This window comes from Equus caballus, chromosome 20, assembly GCF_041296265.1.
Source record: "Equus caballus isolate H_3958 breed thoroughbred chromosome 20, TB-T2T, whole genome shotgun sequence".
NCBI lineage: Eukaryota > Metazoa > Chordata > Mammalia > Perissodactyla > Equidae > Equus > Equus caballus.
Window position 1 is genome coordinate 56,678,311 of NC_091703.1, and position 18,979 is coordinate 56,697,289.

The window sequence follows — 18,979 nt, forward strand, 5'->3', positions numbered from 1 at the left end:
CCGGGTTGAGCACAAGAACAGCTATGACAAAGAAGCAGGGGACACAAAGACAGTGCAGGTGATTTGGTCAGCAAGATTGGCCAAAGCAAAGTAGCTGGTCAACACGATAATTTGGTCTAAAAGCTGATTTGGTCGAACATGAATGTGTCCAGTCATCATTTTTCAACTACCAGTAAATTTGGTGAGCTGCTGCCCTGCTACTGCTCTGTCCCCCTACACCCCCACCCACCTAACTACCCAAGATAAAATCAGAGGGATTTTGTGAGAAGTTAGGAAAATACATTTCCAACAATTGAGGATTCCTTGAAGCAATCTGTTCTTCATTCCTTGGCACAAAAATGAAAATTCAGTCTGACAAGATTAACATCTTTTAAAAAGAAAGAAACACTGCCAAACACTCAGAAGCCAGGCTTAATTTTGCTATAGCGTATTACAAAAACATGCTCACAGGAGAAAATAAAATACAGACAAGCAAAAATAGAACACAACAGACATCAAAAACCAACCTGGGGGAAAAAATAAGCAAAGTAACCAAAACATGGTTAAACCACAGGTTTACCACGAAGATCCTTTCTTATGCATATATATTCATATGGTATTATATTTTAAAACTATAGTTTATATACATAATACATTAACTATTAGACATTTATGTTGTCCCAACTTGGCAATATGATGAATAGTACGGAGAAGACACATGGGCTAAAAGTTACTAGAAAAAAGCAAAAATATAGAAAAATGAGAAGTGGACAAAGCACTTAAAAACACGTGAGAGTTTAACAAAATTGATGAATCAGAAAATACTATTGACTGAAAAGCCTTGCTTTTAACCAAATTGTCATTTAAACCTGTCTATTTGCTTAAGTCCAGATGTGCTACCAAGAGTTTGATATGTGTCAGTATGTACTCACATGACTTTTTACATAGGTTCATTGTGTAAATGATTGTTAAGGAGTACGCTAGATGAAAAGCCCACGCTGTACTAGTTTCCTATGGCTGCTGTAAAAAAATTACTACAAATGTGGCAGCTTAAAGCAGCAGCAGTTTATTCTCGACAGTTTTGGAGGCCAGAAGTCTGAAGTTATGGTTTTGACAGGGCTGCACTCCCCACTAGAGGCTCTAGGGTAGAATCTATTCCTTGCCTCTTCCAACTTCTGGTAGCTGCCAGCATTCCTTGACTAGTGGCTGCATCACTCATCTTTTCACTCACCATGTTCTCATGGCCTCCTCTGAGAAATTCAGTTCTGCTCTTAAGGGCTTTCATCTGATTGGATCAGCTTCCCTTCAGATAATCCAGGATAATTTCCCCAAGGTCCTTAATTTAATCACATCTGCAGAGACCCTTTGTTCAAATAAGATAGCGTCTATAGGTTTGGGGTATTAGGATCTGATATCTTGGGGGGAGGTATTTTTCAACCTACTACACCCAGTAGTCACAGAAATTCTTCTAAAATTTCCTTTCCACTATCTCTTATTGGAACTGTATTAGTCTCCCTTTTTACGTGTCTATTCTAATTCCAAAGCACAAGCTTCCTATTTAAAAGCCTTTGCTATTACCTAGATACGTCCCATCTTAAAATATCTTAGGCTCACCTCCCCCAGCTGATATTGATTCTTCTTGATCTATTTCTTGTTTATTGCTTGGTCTTCCTGTACCTCCATCCACGCAGTGAGACTTTGAGAGTCATCCTTTTTCATCTTGCCCACATCCAGTTGATCCTTGAGCTCTGCTGGTACCCCTTTAGTTCATTTCAAATCAGTCCCACTCTGCCCCTCCCAACTCTGAATGTTCTTGCCTTAGTGGGAACTGGAGGGGACAGAGTTCAGCTTGCCTTCTGCCGGCTCTGTCCTCCACCTCGGCTCACCTTTTATCCATTCTCTATTCTGCTATCAGAGTGACCTTTCTAAAAGTTTCTAAATCTGATCAACTCACTTCCCTACTTAAAACTTCTGAAGGGCTCCCATTATTCTCATATTCAAGTCCAAATAGCACAGACACATGGGGTCTTTCTGGATTTGGCCTCTATTTACTCCACAACCACATCTCATATTTCTATCCCATCCCCTCCATGTATCCTACGCAGCCTGAACTAAAGTCAGCTTTTCTCAAAGTATCATGATTTCTTTTACTTCTAAGTTTTGGAATATGCTGCAGGTTCCTGCCTTGCCAGGCCAAACAACTAGCCAACTCCTATTTATCTACCAGAATTTAGCCAAGAGAGCACCTTGTTTGAGAATGTATCCCTATACACTTTAAATAGGTAAATTGTGTAGAATGTGAATTATATCTCAATAATGCAATTATTTAAAAAAAAGAAGAATGCATCCCTTTCAATGATGTCCCCAAACTCATTTCGCATTATACACATCTGCTACAACTTTGCAAGCCCCTTCCCACGCCTACCTCCGTAACATTTATACTGTGTTGTCATCTATTGGCTCATCTGACTCCTTGAGGGCAGGACCATGACAAATTAATCTTCACATTCAAATCAAACAGTCAATGCTTGTTGAATGAATGATTAAAAATTATAATCCTTAAACACAATGACGTATGGTTGAAACCAATTATAATAAACCCAGAAAGTGTTAGAACTGAGTTTACAGTCACCTGAATTGAAGTTAACTTGGTACAATTTGCCAATTTGAAAGTAAATTACCCTTAAGGCTGGATTACTCTTAGAATTCACCAACACTAACCTTTAAATTTGAAAGTATCAGCCTATAAATGTAATTGTTACTTTAAAGCAGTATAATCATTTCCCAATGAAATACAGCCTTTGTTCTCCATTTGAATGCCAGGAGTTAGTGCTCATATTTATCAATTTACTTACACGGATGAGTCATCATCCAGCTGCTATAAGCTGTGTTTAATTAGCTTTAAAGCATTTTTTCTAAGAGCTTCTGTCCTTCCAACTTAAGCTCCATTAATTTTCCTGGCTGCCACATTATAGAACAAATAAAGTGAACATGTCCTTTTTAGTGGGGCCAAATCATGCATTATAAATACTTAAAACCAGCATCCACATGCAATGGAAAAGTCTTCATTTCTTTGTGTCACCAAATATATAAACTTTCATCTTTTTTTCCTGTTTTCAAAGCTTTTCCACAAATGGTAAAGATCAGTCTTCACAGGATGATATTTATAACAACCAAGTTTTCACTAATTTTCAAAATAACAATCGTTTGTAACAACGTATGTTCTTAATTGGAAGAGAATACAGACAAGAATTATACCTAGATAACAGGGGCAAATCTTAGATGCTTAATCTATTCACTGCTTTCCTAACACAGTAGGTCTCCTGGCATAGGAAACCTGGCTTCCCCTCCACCGTTTAGCAGGAAAGAGAGAAGAGTGAGAAAGAAGGGCCAAGCAATGCTTTCTTGCCTTCCTTGATCTGGTTCTATAAGGTGGGTGTGGGGGGTGCTGAAGTGTCTCAGTAACGCCCAGTTTCCTATCTGGTTGGTTTAGGAGGAGAGATTACATCTAAATAACCTCCACTATCCCATGGTCATTATTCCCTGCCTCAGCACCTTGCTTGTCTTTTTCTAGAACTTGGTAATTTTTTTTTTTCTTTATCCTTTTACTGTCTATCTCCCCAACAAGGCTGTAAACCTCCATGGGGTGTAAACCTCCATGGGACCTCCCTGTGTTTCCCTCCTCACTAAACCCCATGCCTTACATATTCTAGGAATGCAGTGAATGTTGGGAATAAGGGAAAAAAGAAAGAAAAGGTTGAACTCTGAAGGGCCATGCTGCCTGGAATAGCAATTTACACTAGTGCAGAAGCTCTAGACAGGGGTAAGTCTTCAAAAAGTAGGAGGGGGCAGGGCAGGGCAGGTGCAAACTCAAATCAGTGTCAGCTTCCAGCTGGCAGTAAGGAACGGGCAGCCTTGGGAGAGAACACAGCCTCTCAAGTGTTCCTCATTCCCTACTTCGTCTTTTCTCTCTTTGGTTTTATTAACAGGATCACAATAGTATTATTTTCAAAGTAAACATATGTTGCTCACATTGCCTTATGGTTTGCATAGACCTGCTGGTCAGTGTGCCCTTTATAACATTGTTTCTATGGAAAAATGAGTCACAAATTCCAATAATTGACTTACAAACATTTAGAACACAATCAACTCAAATTAAAACCTGGCTCTCATGTCCATTGTCTCATTTCCCTCCTCCTTTTTTTCCTTCTCTCCTCTTTTCCCTTTCAGCTCTCTCTCCCACCTCTCTGTCTTCCCCTGCCCAAACTCTGTCCCCGTTTGCATGCACATGCACGAGGACACACACACACTTGACATTCTTTCTGAAACAAGAACAAATAAACACGCCTAGTCTCATAACCAGTTACTAAGTCCTATAATTTTTCTTTAATAATAAAAATTATAGGTCACATATATTCAGCTCACACTATCCCTAATGAATTATCTTCATTCCAATTAACATCCTGGTTGAGGCCTTATTCAGCCATGCCTGGCCTGTCAAAATAGCCAGCTAATTAGTGTGCTGAATCCGGTCTCTTCTCCTTTCCATCCATTCTGCATATACCAGTAGCTTGTAATTGCCTCTAAAGCACTTCTTTTCATCATGTTGCTTTTTTCTTACAAAACTTCAACGGCAAGTAAATAAAGTTTACTTCCCAAATTCATGGTCAAGGATCTCCATATTATGATCCTAAGCACCTTTCCCACTTTACTTCCTACCATCCAACAAGGACCCGTCACTGCAGCCTCAGGACCTCATTGACATCATTTCATTATTTCTTGGGCATGCCCATGATCATCACACCTGTGTGTCCTCACTGGCATTAGTTCTCTCTCTCATCTTCCTTTCATTCCCAGTCATCCTTTCATGACCAAATCTAGCCCCAAACCCGTGGGAAAAATTTCTCAATCACCTCATGATACAAGATTCCTTTCCTTTACTTCTTTAGCACTGAGTATAACCCCACGCATTTGTGCAATGTTTTCACAAATTTTTCCAAGTTTCCTATGTAAGCCTCGCAACAACCCTATGAAGTAGGCATCATAAGTAAGTACACTTAACGTTTTCAGAGACGTGAATTATCTAAGCTGGCACAGCTGGAAAGTGGCAAAGACTATCTTCAAACCCTGGCATTCTGACTCCAGGTTAAATCCATATGTGGCATTTACTATAAAATGTCTCAGGTTGGTAATTATTTGCATCATTTTTTGCTGCTTTTCAAACTAGACTATAAGCTCCTTGAAGCAGTAGTTAAGCAGAGAATTTTCCCCAGTGCATCATAATATACAAGACGAGAATTTAATGACTATTTGACTTAGCGATTCTAAAAATAGTTGAACCCCTCCATCCCATTTGAGAAGCCTCATTGAGTCCTCTCTCCTTCTTATGCCCAATATTTCGATTCTGAACACTTTGCGATAAACTGCAATATTTCATGGCTATGATTTAATTCTTGATTTCATTCCCTCCCAAAAAAACCTGCAAACTCACTGAACATAGGTACCTCTGATGAATAAAATGAGATCTGCTGGTATTTAAATGTTGGCCAATGTTGGCCATGAGTTGTAGGAATAAAAGGTGGGGGAAACTGTATTTCTAAAGCTCCCCTGAAATTGAGTCATCCGGCACATTTAGCAAGTCATCTTGCTAAAAACACATATATCCAGGATTCAGATTGAGTACTTTCGCAATCATATATTTCTTTACTCTAATTTTTATTGAACACATGATCCTAGAAAGCATACTACCAAACAATGAACAAGTGACAAGGTGACATTGACTAAAGGCTCAGCAACAGACCATGTCATTTGTGTTAACCACTTGTTTGTGTGGGCATGAGTGCTTGTGATTGCAATTCATACCACGCATAAATTTCCTGCTAGCAAAATTCTTCTTGGTTTTCAAAAGAAGATTAAATATTTTAATATTTTACGGCACTCTACAAAGAGCTTCAACAACTTCCAGATCTGGAAGGCACTGAACAAGAACAGGGCATCTAGGAGGAGAATTTAAACAGTCAAAGGATTTCTTGATGGAAAAGAACTTCATCCTTTAGAATCAAGTGGAGAAGGTACTCACAGGCTCTCCCCGTGATCCATCCTGCCCTGGTGCCCCGGGAGGTCCTGCTTCTCCCTTTTAATGATAAAAAAGAAAGAGAAGTCCATTTTCAGGTATGCTTACTAAAATAATAGTATATAACATTCCATATTAAAGCTCATTAGACACAAACAGAAAAATAAAAATTACTTCTAGGTTATTGATATTAACTTTTCCTGACATCAAATAACTTATTCTGAAATTCATAAAGCGGCTATATAAACATCAAATCTATACACGACAGCAGATAATTGAGTTAAGTTATAAAATAACTGGTACTGTATACTCACTCTTATGAGAATAGAACATCATTCTTATCTTCAAAGTAAATGTGACCAAGGTTTATATCAATTCTTTTCACATTTATTTTTACTTTAAAATTGATCATCTTATTGGACCTAATTTGACCTTGCCTCCCAAGAGTTGCATTTTAGAACCAAAATAAAGCCTTCATTAAGAATGGAGATATTTATAGATTATTACTTGAAATTACTTGGCCCTTTAGTATCTAACCTATTTAAGATAAACATCTCTAATGTATATCTTTAGGTAGCTGTCAAAATTATAATAGTTTTCAATCACATATTTTTAAATTACTTTGCTCAAATTTAAGCATCTTATTTTATATTCACCTTTTAGCATCCTAAAAGTTTTTCCCAAGTGAATCAATTACTAGTGTATACAAAAGTGTCTGACACTACACTTACTAACAAATATTAGCAGAATTAATCCTAAAATGTATAATATCCTCAGATCAATACAGCTATTAAATTGTACAGACAAAAATAAAGGGTAGTGGGGGAGAGCCTCTTGAAATACACACACACACCCTCAAGCAAAGTTCTTTGCAAAAAATTACGCCACACTTGTTGCATACCAGAGAAAACACTTCTTCCTACGTGAGAGCAAGAGAGAAAGTAAAACAAAAGTATTTCTCTTGTAAATACCTCAAATATCTGAGTTGAAATAGGTTTAAGGGGAAGGAGTCTCAGAATATATGCACTGAAGCATATGCCAACACAGTTTTCCATAGACTCATACTCTAATGATTTTCCCAAAACTGTAGAAAATGAACCACAGAGGGAAAAACCAATAAAACTTGGCAAACATAGTCAATACTTAGAAAAAAATTCAACCATATCACATTATATAAACATTGATTCTCCTCCTTTTATGAATTCTTGCATTTCATTAGCACAGTGAAATACCAACTAAAGCCAAATATTTCATCTGTTCCAATTTTATTTACAAACACCAGATGACAGTTGAGGATAGAACGAGCAAGGAATAATGTTTTCCTGTAAATTAACCAAACTGGGGCTAGGGGAGGTCCTGCTGACCCCATGGTTTTACAGAAAAGCTTATGAAAATATCAAAGAGGAACAAAGATGTATGTTAGATTCCCAAAAGCTACAGTTTAAAAAGTCTGACCAATTAGAGGAAAGGGATATGTCAGGTCCTAATACAACAGGGAAATAGTGCAATAACTATACCTGAATTCAACACTCACATCACTAGTCAGGAGTCTTTGAGGCAGTGGTTCTCAAGTGTGGCCCCCACACCAGCCAGATCAGCTTCACTTGGGAACTTCTTCCAAATGGAAAATGTCAGGCCCTGCTGCATACCTACTGAATCAGAATCTCTGGATGGTGGAGCCCAGCAATATGCTTACCAGGTCTCAAGGTAATTTTGATAATGTGAGAACCATGGCACAGCTGTAAGTCATTAGGGTACTCCCTCCTCACTCCAGGTAGTGTCATATGTGACTCGTTAAGCAAATCTGTAATTCATATCTTCTGTATATAAAGTAAAGTGGGGAGGGCAGTGGGCAAATACATAGTAGAAACAATTAATTTGGGATTACATGACTCCTTAAGTTGGTAAAAAAAAAAAAAACTCTCTTTTTACTTCTCTGACCGTTGACTCAATCTTATTATTTTTATTCTAATTAGCAGGGTTTTTTAAAAAAAATGATTGAACCATCAGCAAGGTTTATCAATAATGAAGTCCCACAATTATGTGAAGATTTAGTTTATTCTTATTTTTCCTACTTTTGGTTAGGACAGATAGTCAGAATGATACAGAATTACATGAACAAAATATCACCGATTCTTTGTAATCCACAGCAGTGATTACAGTACCTGAATGAGAATCATCTGGAGGGTTTATTACACTGCAGATTGTGGACCCCACCCCAGAGTTTCTGATTCAATAGATCTGAGGTTGATCCCAAGAATTTGCATTTCTAACAAGTTCCCAGGAGGTGCAGATAGTGCTGGTCTTGGGACCACACTTTGAGAACCACTGCTCTAGCCCAGATCTCACACCCTTTTGGCTCTTACCCATCCCCCTCTGCGTGAACTACAATGGCATTGGACAGCTTTACTCTGGCACTGAGTTTTATGATGGCCAGGTTGTTCCGCAGGTTTCTTGTTTATGTAGGAGTTGTTCTCCTGACTTGTACATTCTTTAAAGACAGGAAACATATCTTACATGAGTTTTTTTTTTTTTTTCTCATCACATAGAGTACTTAAAATAGTGAACATAAGGTAAGACTACCTGTAAGACAATATGATGCCCTCTTTACAACCTTTGGAGCATATCAAGGAAGGAGGAATGGACTATTTCTTCTTAAATTCTGGGTTTTGAGAGGGTAAAAAATGGGAAAAACATTTGCGGATAGGCATGCCTTTGGAATACTATGTAGGTTAGTTATCACAAGATGATGGCAAGTAATCTTTACCTAAGAATGTTCTCTTTGTTCTTTTAATAATGATTCATTGGAAGATGAAAAGATGATTTCTGATTGGTCATTTTCCATAAAATAACCAAATGCAATACACAACTAGCCTATGAAATTCGGTACTGTGACCAGAACTCAACCCGATCACTTGATTGCTCATGACCTGGAGAACCCTTTTGTTTGGCTGGTGGAAAAGGCATATGGTATGCCCCTACCTCTAATTTATCATTTTGCTATTCTATTAACTTCCTTCTTGGTATAAAATAATTGAGAAAATGTCACACTAAACATTATCCCTCAATCTAATTTCTACAGCTAATGTCAAAGATGATTTATTCTACAACAAGCCAGTTATTTTAAAAAAAGGGAATTTAACCAAAAACAGACATATGAAACTTGCACTGCATGTGTATTTCCTTTCATGCTGTGGTCTTTGGGACTTACCCACAGAAAATAAAAAGATGGAGAGTAATTTAGTTTGTGGCCGTAGCAACCCTCAAAATCAGGTAGAAGGTGTGTGACCATTAAAATATAATTTAATCTTGAGGGAAGATCCTTATTTTGTTATTAAACATTTTCTTTTGAGTTTGATCATACTGCACGGTTTATTCTGTGTATATAAACAAATGTCCAGCATGCCAAGGATATACTGAAGACGTAAGGCTGGGGAAGCTTCTCCCAGCTGGACAGACAGACAAACAAGAAGTTGGGAAAGCATTATGCCAAGAGGGAATCACACAAACTGGGCCTGGAATTCCAGCTCTGCCATGTAACGGCACTTTCAGGTAAACTCTTTAATCTCTTTAAATCTGACCTTCAAGTCTAAATGACATTAATACTTCCAACTTCAAAGATTTTTTTTTTAGGAAAATAAAACAAGAGCCTTAGTGAAAGTGCCTCTCACAGCTTTAGGTGAAGGAAAGATCCATAAAAGTTAGCTACCCCACTGCCACCAAAAAAGTTGGGATTTGAACAATCCCTTACTCTTATGATTTGTTTTAGGCTGCATTCTTTTCAAATAATATGTTATTTTTATATTTGTACTGCTATGATTTGACATCATAATTTAGGCAAAATGAATATTTTAAAAGATAAGGTCACTCTTTATTTTAATCTAGTTAAAATATCATAAAAACAGAGTCAATAGTTTCATCATCACTTTCTACATTTGGGAAGATTATTTGGGTATAACGTGATTTTTCAACAATTTGGTGAAAGAAATTTTCGTTGGTTATTAAGTTATGGCTATGTGGTCTTGGACAAATGACAATCTCTCATTCTTTAGTTTCCTCATTTGTAAAAGGATAAATTTGTTTTTACTTGTAACTCATGATTTATAAGATTAATGTGAGAATGCACATGAAGTGCTGAGAAAGGAGCCAAGCACGTAGTAAGTATCCGATAAATTACGTCTTCTGCTATAATCTCTCCTCTCCCGTGTTCACTTCTTTTTATATCCAGTTGAAACACCAGGTTTCAGTATTTCAGCTGCTCTCTAACTAAAATTCTCACCCCTTTACCTCTCTGTTCATCCACTCACCTGCTCATGCAAAACCCAATACTGAATAAATCAAACTGAACGCTTCCTCAGACCCATGCTTGGGCTTCTAAGTAGGGCTGGCCCTGTGGTCTAGTGCTTAAGTTCAGTGCACTCCACTTCAGCAGCCCAGGTTCAGTTCCTGGGTGTGGACCTACACCACTCGCTGGGGGCTATGCTGTGGCAGCAATCCACATACAAAATAGAGGAAGATTGGCACCAATGTTAGCTCAGAGTGAATCTTCCTCAAGTAAAAAGAGGAAGATTGGCAACAGATGTTAGCTCAAGGCCAATCTTCCTCACACACACACACAAAATAGTACCAGTCACACAGATTGTAACTTCCAGCTTCAAACAGACTTCAACAAGGCTTCTATATTTCCTTGATCTCCTCTCTGTCACATTTTCCACACAGCTATATAAAAAGTTCTATATATTTTCCACACAGCTATATAAAAAAACTGCCATTTTTCCTCCCTTTATCAACAGATGACAATTCTCACTTCCTTATAGAAAACAGAAGTCAAATGTCCTGCCACCAAACCAACATATTTACCTGCATTTGCATCTACCCATTCCTAGTTTGTTTGTTTTCACCCTGAAACAGGAGTCCCTCATAAAACCTAAGAGAATCCCTTCCAACTTTGTTCAGTCTCTCCTGCCTTCCCCTCTACAAATAAGATGGAGCTCCTTATCTGGATCTAACTACTTGCCTGACATCTACTCTTGGATGTACCACAGGAATCTTTCTTTTCTTTCTTTTTTTTGGTGAGGAAGATTTGCCCAGAGCTAACATCCATTGCCAATCTTCCCTTTTTTTGCTTGAGGAAGATTAGCCCTGAGCTAACATCTGTGCCAATCTTCCTGTATTTTGTATGTGGGATGCCTGCACAGTGTGGCTGACGAATGGAGCGGGTCCACGTCTGGGATCCAAACCCACGAACCTGGGCTGCCAAAGCAGAGCACGCAGAACTTTAACCACTTGGCCACAGGGCTGGCCCCAGGAATATTAAGTGAACACTTTATACTTCTCACTTCTCCACCTCCCCAACAGAAGACAGACTAAACCCTTCCCAATAAATCATTCCATTAATTAAAGAAACATCTAACTTCACTATACATACAAAAGGAGACATTCTAGAACTAACAAGCATAATGAGCCACTCACACTCTTACAACTCTGCCTATTATTGTAGACCTAAATATATCTAAGGCCTTTCAAACTTAAAAAGAATTGGCAGACAATATCCAAACAAAACTACTAAGAGAAAAAACAGAAAATGAGAATCAAAACATTTCAGTAACTTTCCCTCACACAACAATAAACATGAAGCAGAAGAAAATTGCAACAAAATGCTGTAACCCGGATCAACACTATAAAAGTATTTTCAGATGTAAAAAAGGAAGATATGAAATAAGAACTAATTCAGGAAAAAATTAAAAAGACAAAATCATCTCAGATATTATGATTAAATTACTAGAAACCGAGGGAGAATAGATTTAACTTAAAATTTTAAAAGGCATTGAGGAGAAAACTAAACATAACCAACAAAAATGAAATTTTAGAAAAGGATCAAAAAGTGATAGAGGTAAAAGACAGTCAAAGAGGTCGTAACATATCTATAATTGGGGTCCTTAGATATAAGCCAAAACAATAAAACAGAACTTCTATTTAAAACTATAATCCAAGGGAATAGTCCAAAATTAAAAGAAGACCTGGATCTACATATTGAAAGGCTTTGGGGGTAACTGGGATTCTTAATTCTGAGACATGTTATGCCATTAGACTTTAAACATTAATGTTTTTTTAACCCTCTCAACTTCCATACAAAAAGACAAAGCCACTTATGAAGGAAAGACATTTAGGTTGGCATCAGCAACATACATGACAGCAGTGGGGCAACGTTTCAAAGAAATTCAAAGAAAAACCGAAAAGCGGTAAGACAGGGTTTATAGTAACAGTGACAAGACAATGACAGCAAAACTGTCATTCAAGTAAGAAGAATACGAAAAAAATTTTAAAATACAAGAATTCTGAGAATACTGTATTCACAAGCCCTTCCTAAGGAATATATTAGAGGAGAAGCTTCATCGAACCCAGAGGGTGACTATGGAATGTTGATAAAGGGACTGGCGACAAACACTGGATATATTTAATTGCAGATTTAAAGTACAGGTGGAGAAAGAGTGGGAAGCAAAAGTTTATAAATATTACATGATCTGATATAGTAGAAGTAATATGATTAGACAAGATAAGAAGAAAAGGAGAAAGGAAAGGGGAAAAGAAAATAAACTCATTAATTGCCACATAGATGATAGGGTATCATTTAAAGTTAATGAAACAAAGAATAGATGCCTAAGTAAGGCAAAGGGGCACTAAAGGAGTTCTGAAATGTGTTTTCATACACTGATAAAGGTATTAGTATAAAAACCATTGTAGTTAACACTGCTGCATGGTATACTCGAAAGTTAAGTGCGGAGATCCTAAGAGTTCTCATCACAAGGAAAAAATTTTTTCTCTTTTTTTTGGTCTCTGTATAAGACAATGGATGTTAACCAAACTTATTGTGGTAATCATTTCACAACATACGTAAGTCAAATCATTATGCTGTACACCTTAAACTTATATGGTGCTACATAACAATTATCTCAGTAAAACTGGAAGAAAACAAAACTCCTTGAAAAAAATATATAAATCTTCCTAAATCCCGAAGTAAATGAAAGCAAAAAAGAAAAAAACAACAGACCACATCGAGAAAGAACCCTGGTAAATATAGTATAATGCACCTAGTAAGTATAAGAAAATTACAATATAAGCATTATGACAGAGGTAAGACAAAACCTATCAGTGAATGAATAAAAATAAACTTAATCTCTTTAAAAAGCAAAAAACTAACTCCATGCTTGATATAAGAGAAACAATTAGAACAAAGTGTTCAAAAAGCTAAAGCTAAACAACAGAAGGATGGGCAAAGGTATAGCAAGCAAATCAAAGTAATCAGAGAGAAATAATGTAATCCTGATGTAAGAGAGGTAGAATTCAAGCTAAAAACTATTAAAGGAGACATAAAATGATATTTATAATGGTAAAGCCACAATTCAAAATGAAGATTAACAGTTGTGAATATCTACGAACAAATAACACAAAAAACACCTTCATGAAACAGAAGGTGGAAGCAGAAGTAGATGAACATGCACCATGAGGACACCAACACATCACTCTCTGTCCACAAGAAGTCAAACAAACCAAAAATTAAGTATATAGAAGATCTAAACAAGAGATTCCATAATGTAGATCTTATGAATGTATATTGTTTCACATTCTCAAAATAGAGATTTACCTTCTCATATGTGCAGGGAACATTCCTGAAAGTTGAACATATAATAAATCAAAGAAAAAATGCAATAAATCCCATAAGGAAGAAATTATACAAATAACAGTCATAAAACCAGAAATTGACAACAGAATCTAAATAAAAGGCCTTTCAACCTAAAACAATTTCTTAAACTTTTAAACAACTCTTAGGAAAAAGAGAAATAAAACCAAAATTGCAGAATTTCTAAAAAATAATATTAATGGAAACATTGCACATTAAAATCAAGGAGATATAATTGAAACACTAATCAGAAAAATATAATTTAAATACTAAGAGCAAAAAGTAGTAAAAGATTGAAAACAAACTAATTCAATTCCAAATTGTAAAAGCTAGAAAAAATTTAGGAGAAAAGAAAGGAAGAAGCAAGTAATATAGATAAAAGTAAACAACAAAACAAACAGAAAGATCAATGAAGTTAATTAAATTACAATCTTGGATCTTTGAATAAAAACCAACATATTAGAGAAACCAAAATCTCATATAATCAAACAAAAAACAGTAGAAAGAGCATAAATACTCAAAGTAATGACAAAGAACGAATAATCATTGAAACAGAGAAAATTAAGATTTAAAAAGAGAAACCTTTTTAAAAATCATGAAAGAAATTTGCACAATTCTATACAGGTCACTTGAAAAATCTAGATAGAATGGCTGATTTCCTAAGAGAATAAATTTTACCCTTATTGACTCTATGAGAGACAGGATGCTTAAGCTAGCCAGTTTTCATGTAAGAAGTAAGAGAAAGTTATGAAGGAACTGCTCAACAAAAAAATCACCAGGCCCACATAAGAAAGGAGGAGATGAGGAAAAACGCTGTGGTACTTGATCTCAATTGAAAACAGCAATAATAAATCATTATTACAAAATACATAACATCAGGAATGAAAGATAGAACATCACAAATCCTACATTAAAAAGACAATAATAACACAGTGTTATAAACAAAATATACCAACAAACTTGAAAATTAAGTAAAATGAACAAACTCCTTGAAAGGCACAAATTACCAATACTCAGGAAGGAAGAGAAACTAAATAGCCCAGTATTTAGTAAAGGAATTTAATCAGTAATTAAAATCCTCCTCACACCTACAAAGCCCATGTCCAGATGGCTTCACTGGTAAATTCTACCAAATAAGTAAGAAACAACATCAATTCTACACAAACTCTTTGAGAAAATAGAAGCTAGTATTACCTTGATACCAAAGCCATGCAAAAATATCACAAGAAAAGAAAACTGATGATCAATATCCTTCATGAACATAAACATGAAAGTCCTTAGTAAAACATTTCCAAATTGAAACCAGCAATATATAAAAAGAATGATATAAGATGACCAATTGGGGTTTATCCCAATAATGCAAGATTAGTGTAACATACAAAAATCAATTAATGTTATACATCATATCAAAGAAATAAGAGGGGAAAGCAATATAATCAACTCAATAAATACAGAAAGAGTTTTTGACAAAATTTGACACCTAATCTTAACTAAAAAGAGGAAAAACTCTCAAAAGAGTAGGAATAAAAAGTAATTTCTTCAACCTGATGAAAGGTTTATATGCAAAACCAACAACCAACACTTAATGGGTGAGAGTGAAGGCTCTCTACCTAAGGTCAGAAACAAGGCAAGAATGTACACAGTCTTGCTTTGGAGGGCCTGGCCAGTGCAATAAAACTAATAAAATAAATAAAAGTCATATACATTAGTACAGAAGAAGAAAATCATCTTTGTTGGCAGACAATAATGTCATCTACACAGAAAAACCTAAGGAATTTACAAAGAAAGTTGCAGGAACCAATAATTGAATTTAGCAACACTGCAGGATGTAGGATCAATATACTAATTGTATTTTAATATGCTAGCAACAACAAAAGAAAATTTTTGTTTAAATCTATTCTCAATAGTATTAAAAAAGTAAAATACTTCGGTATGAATTTAACAAAAGACATATGAGATCTATACACTGAAAACTACAAAACATTGCTGAGATAAATTACAGAAAGCCTACATAAGTGAAACGATATACCATGTTCATGGATTGGAAGACTCAATATTGTTACAACCATAACTCTCCCCAAATAAATGTAAAGGTAAGTATATACTCTCTCCTTTAAGAGTTGGAGCTTAATCTCACCCCCAACCCCCATCTTGAGTAGGGGTTGGACTTGGTGACTCACTTCCAAAAAGAATGTGAAGAAAGCAGTAACTTCACAGTGGAGAAACCAGACAAAATATGACCATAACCAAGTGACCAAGGTTAATATAACCAATGAGGAGCCATGTGGATATGATGAGAAGGGCACTTCAACTCTGGGTATCCTCCCCCCACGCAAAAAAACACAATTCCACCATGAGGAGGATATCAGACAAACTGAAATAGAGCGAAATTCTACAGAATACCTAATCAATGCTCTTCAAAACTGCCAAAATCATGGAAAACAAGACAAGACATAAATTACCACAGATTAGAGGAGACTAAGGAGACATGATCCTGGATTGGTCATGGAACAGAAAAACGACATTAGTGGAAAAACTAATGAAACCCAAATAAAGTATGCAGTTCAGTTTATAGCAACGTGCCAATACTGATGTCTTAGTTTTGACAAATATACCATAGTAATATAAGATAGTACCATCAGGAGAAACTGGGTAAAGCACACAAGGGAACTTCCTGTACTATATCTCCAACTTTTCTGTAAACCTAAAATTACTCCAAACTAAAAAGTTTATTTAATAAACCTCAGAAGGCACTCTGTAAAAATTTTCAAACTGATACTAAAGCTTATATAGAACTAGATTATCCATTACAATTAAAAAAAGAAAAACAAATCTAGATACTTACACTACCAGATTTCCAGACTTATTTTAAAGCTATGATAATCAGGACAGTGTATTGTTGATGAAAAGATAGCAGTATAGATTAGTGAAACAGGATCGAGGGTCCAAAAATAGTTTCACAAATACATTGACCCATTGATATTTGGCAAAAATGTTCATGTAATTCAATAGGAAATGATAGTTTTGTCAATAAATGGCACTGGAATAATGGGGTCTCCAAATAGAAAAAACAATAAGCATGGGGCTGGCCTTCTGGTATAGTGGGTAAGTTTTCGAGCTCTGCTTCAGCAGCCCTGGGTTTGTGGGTTTGGATCCCAGGAACAGACCTACACACCGCTCATCAAGCCGTGCTGTTGAAGTGTCCTGCATACAAAGTAGAGGAGGATTGGCACAGATGTTAGCTCAGCGACAATCTTCCTCAAGCAGAAAGAGGAAGATTGGCAAGAGGTGTTAGCTCAGGGCCAATCTTCCTCACACACACACATACAAAAAGAACCTTGACTTTTACCTCACACCATATATAGAAATTAAAATCATCAAAATGGATCATAGACCTAAATCTGTAAGCTAATAAAATTTTAAAGAGTATAATGATCTAAATAGTGTTTAGAAAAATTAAATTATTTTTCTTTTAGAAGAAAAAATAGGAGAAAATCTTATAACCTTAAGTTATGTAGAGATTCTTAAATAGGACACAAAAACCATGAACCGTAAAAAAATTTAAGGAATTGGACTTTATCCAGATTAAAAACCTTTTCCCATCAAAAGACACCATTAAGAAAATGAAAAGGCAATGCAATGAAAGAAAATACTTGCAAATGCATATCTGATAAAGGACTTACATCCAGAATATATAAAGAACCCTTACAACTCCTTAACAAGAAGACAAACAATGCAATTTTTTTAAATGGTCAAATGTTTTGAATAGACACTTCACAAAAGAATACAGACAACCAAGAAGGCCATCAAAAGATCTCAACATTGTCACCAGAGGATGCAAAACTAAAATCACAATGAGATAACCATTACACACCAAATAAAATAGCTAAAATATAAAAAATGCGATAATATTAAGTGTTGACAGGATGTGTAAAACTGGAATTCTCATGAATTACTGATGGAAATAGGGAAGAATGAGACCACTTTGGAAAATAGTTTGGCAGTTTTTTAAGAAGTTAAATATACACTCCCCATACAACGCAGCAATTCTACTAGGTATCAACCCAAGAGAAATGAAAATATCTCCAACTCAGATGGATATGATAATATTCATATCAACATTATTCATAAATTCCAAATATAGGAAACAATTCAAATTTTCATCAGCTGAGGAATGAAAAAACCAACTCTCATATATCCATATGACTGAATACTGTATGACTATATTTAATTGAAATTGTAAGAGGGGTAAAACTATAATGACAGAAAGTAGAGTCCCTACAATTGCATGAGACAATTCCTTTGAATGAATGAATCTCGATCTCTCTCTCTCTCTATATATATAATATGTATACACACAAAATATGTAAATATTTATATATTTGATATATATGACATATAAATATATTTGACATATATATTATATATAAATACACAAACACACACACAGATCCACACATCCTATTGGTTTTATTTCTCTGGAGAATGCTAACACACAATTAAATGTAATGCACCAATCTTGATAGTATCCAGGTATTTAGGACAATAGCCATTTAGGACATTTTTTGGACAACTGAAAATATTTAAATATGGGCTCATATTAGGAAACATTATTGTATTGATATTAAATCTCTTGGGTGTCATAATGGAATTTAATGAATTCTTAGGAGATACAGGCTTAAGTGTTGAGGAGAGAAATTTACTTACCTATGATTTGACAAAATTATAAAACTAAATATTCATATATTTATGTAATTCAATTTTCTGTAGGCTTTAAAATTTTTTAAACAAACAGCTGGATAGGAAGAAGAAAACAGGTTTTTAAAAGGTCAGGAAAAAATTAGGTATGATTCATTATTCAAAGATTTCAAAAAGGAAATATAAACTGTGGAATATTCAGACAAAAGAATATTATTCAATACTAGAAAGAAATGAGCTTTCAAGCCATGAAAAGACTCGGAGGAATTGTAAACGCATATTACTAAGTGAAAGAAGTCAATGAAAAGGCTACATACTGTATGATTCCAACTATATGACATTCTGGAAAAGTAAATACTGTGGAGATAGTAAAAAGATCAGGGGTTTCCAGAGGTTAGCTGGAAAGAGGGTCAAATGGGCAGAGCACAGAGGATTTTCAGGGCAGTGAAACTATTCTGTATGATACTATAATGGTGTATACATGTCATTATATATTTGTCCAAAACCATAGAATATACAATACCAAGAGTGAAGCCTAATGTAAACGA

The 18,979-nt window shown here is 35.5% G+C and overlaps 1 protein-coding gene across 4 annotated transcripts in view; it reads right to left on the reverse strand.

Annotated features, from left to right (window-relative positions):
* COL21A1 (collagen type XXI alpha 1 chain) overlaps positions 1 to 18,979 on the reverse strand; it is a 174,416-nt gene that overhangs the window by 33,988 nt on the left and 121,449 nt on the right. For all 4 annotated transcript variants that reach the window (XM_070244784.1, XM_070244783.1, XM_070244781.1 and 1 more), the window contains one exon: positions 6,059 to 6,112. In XM_070244784.1, the coding sequence (XP_070100885.1) occupies positions 6,059 to 6,112 (54 nt within the window). The remainder of the gene's footprint in view (positions 1 to 6,058; positions 6,113 to 18,979) is intronic.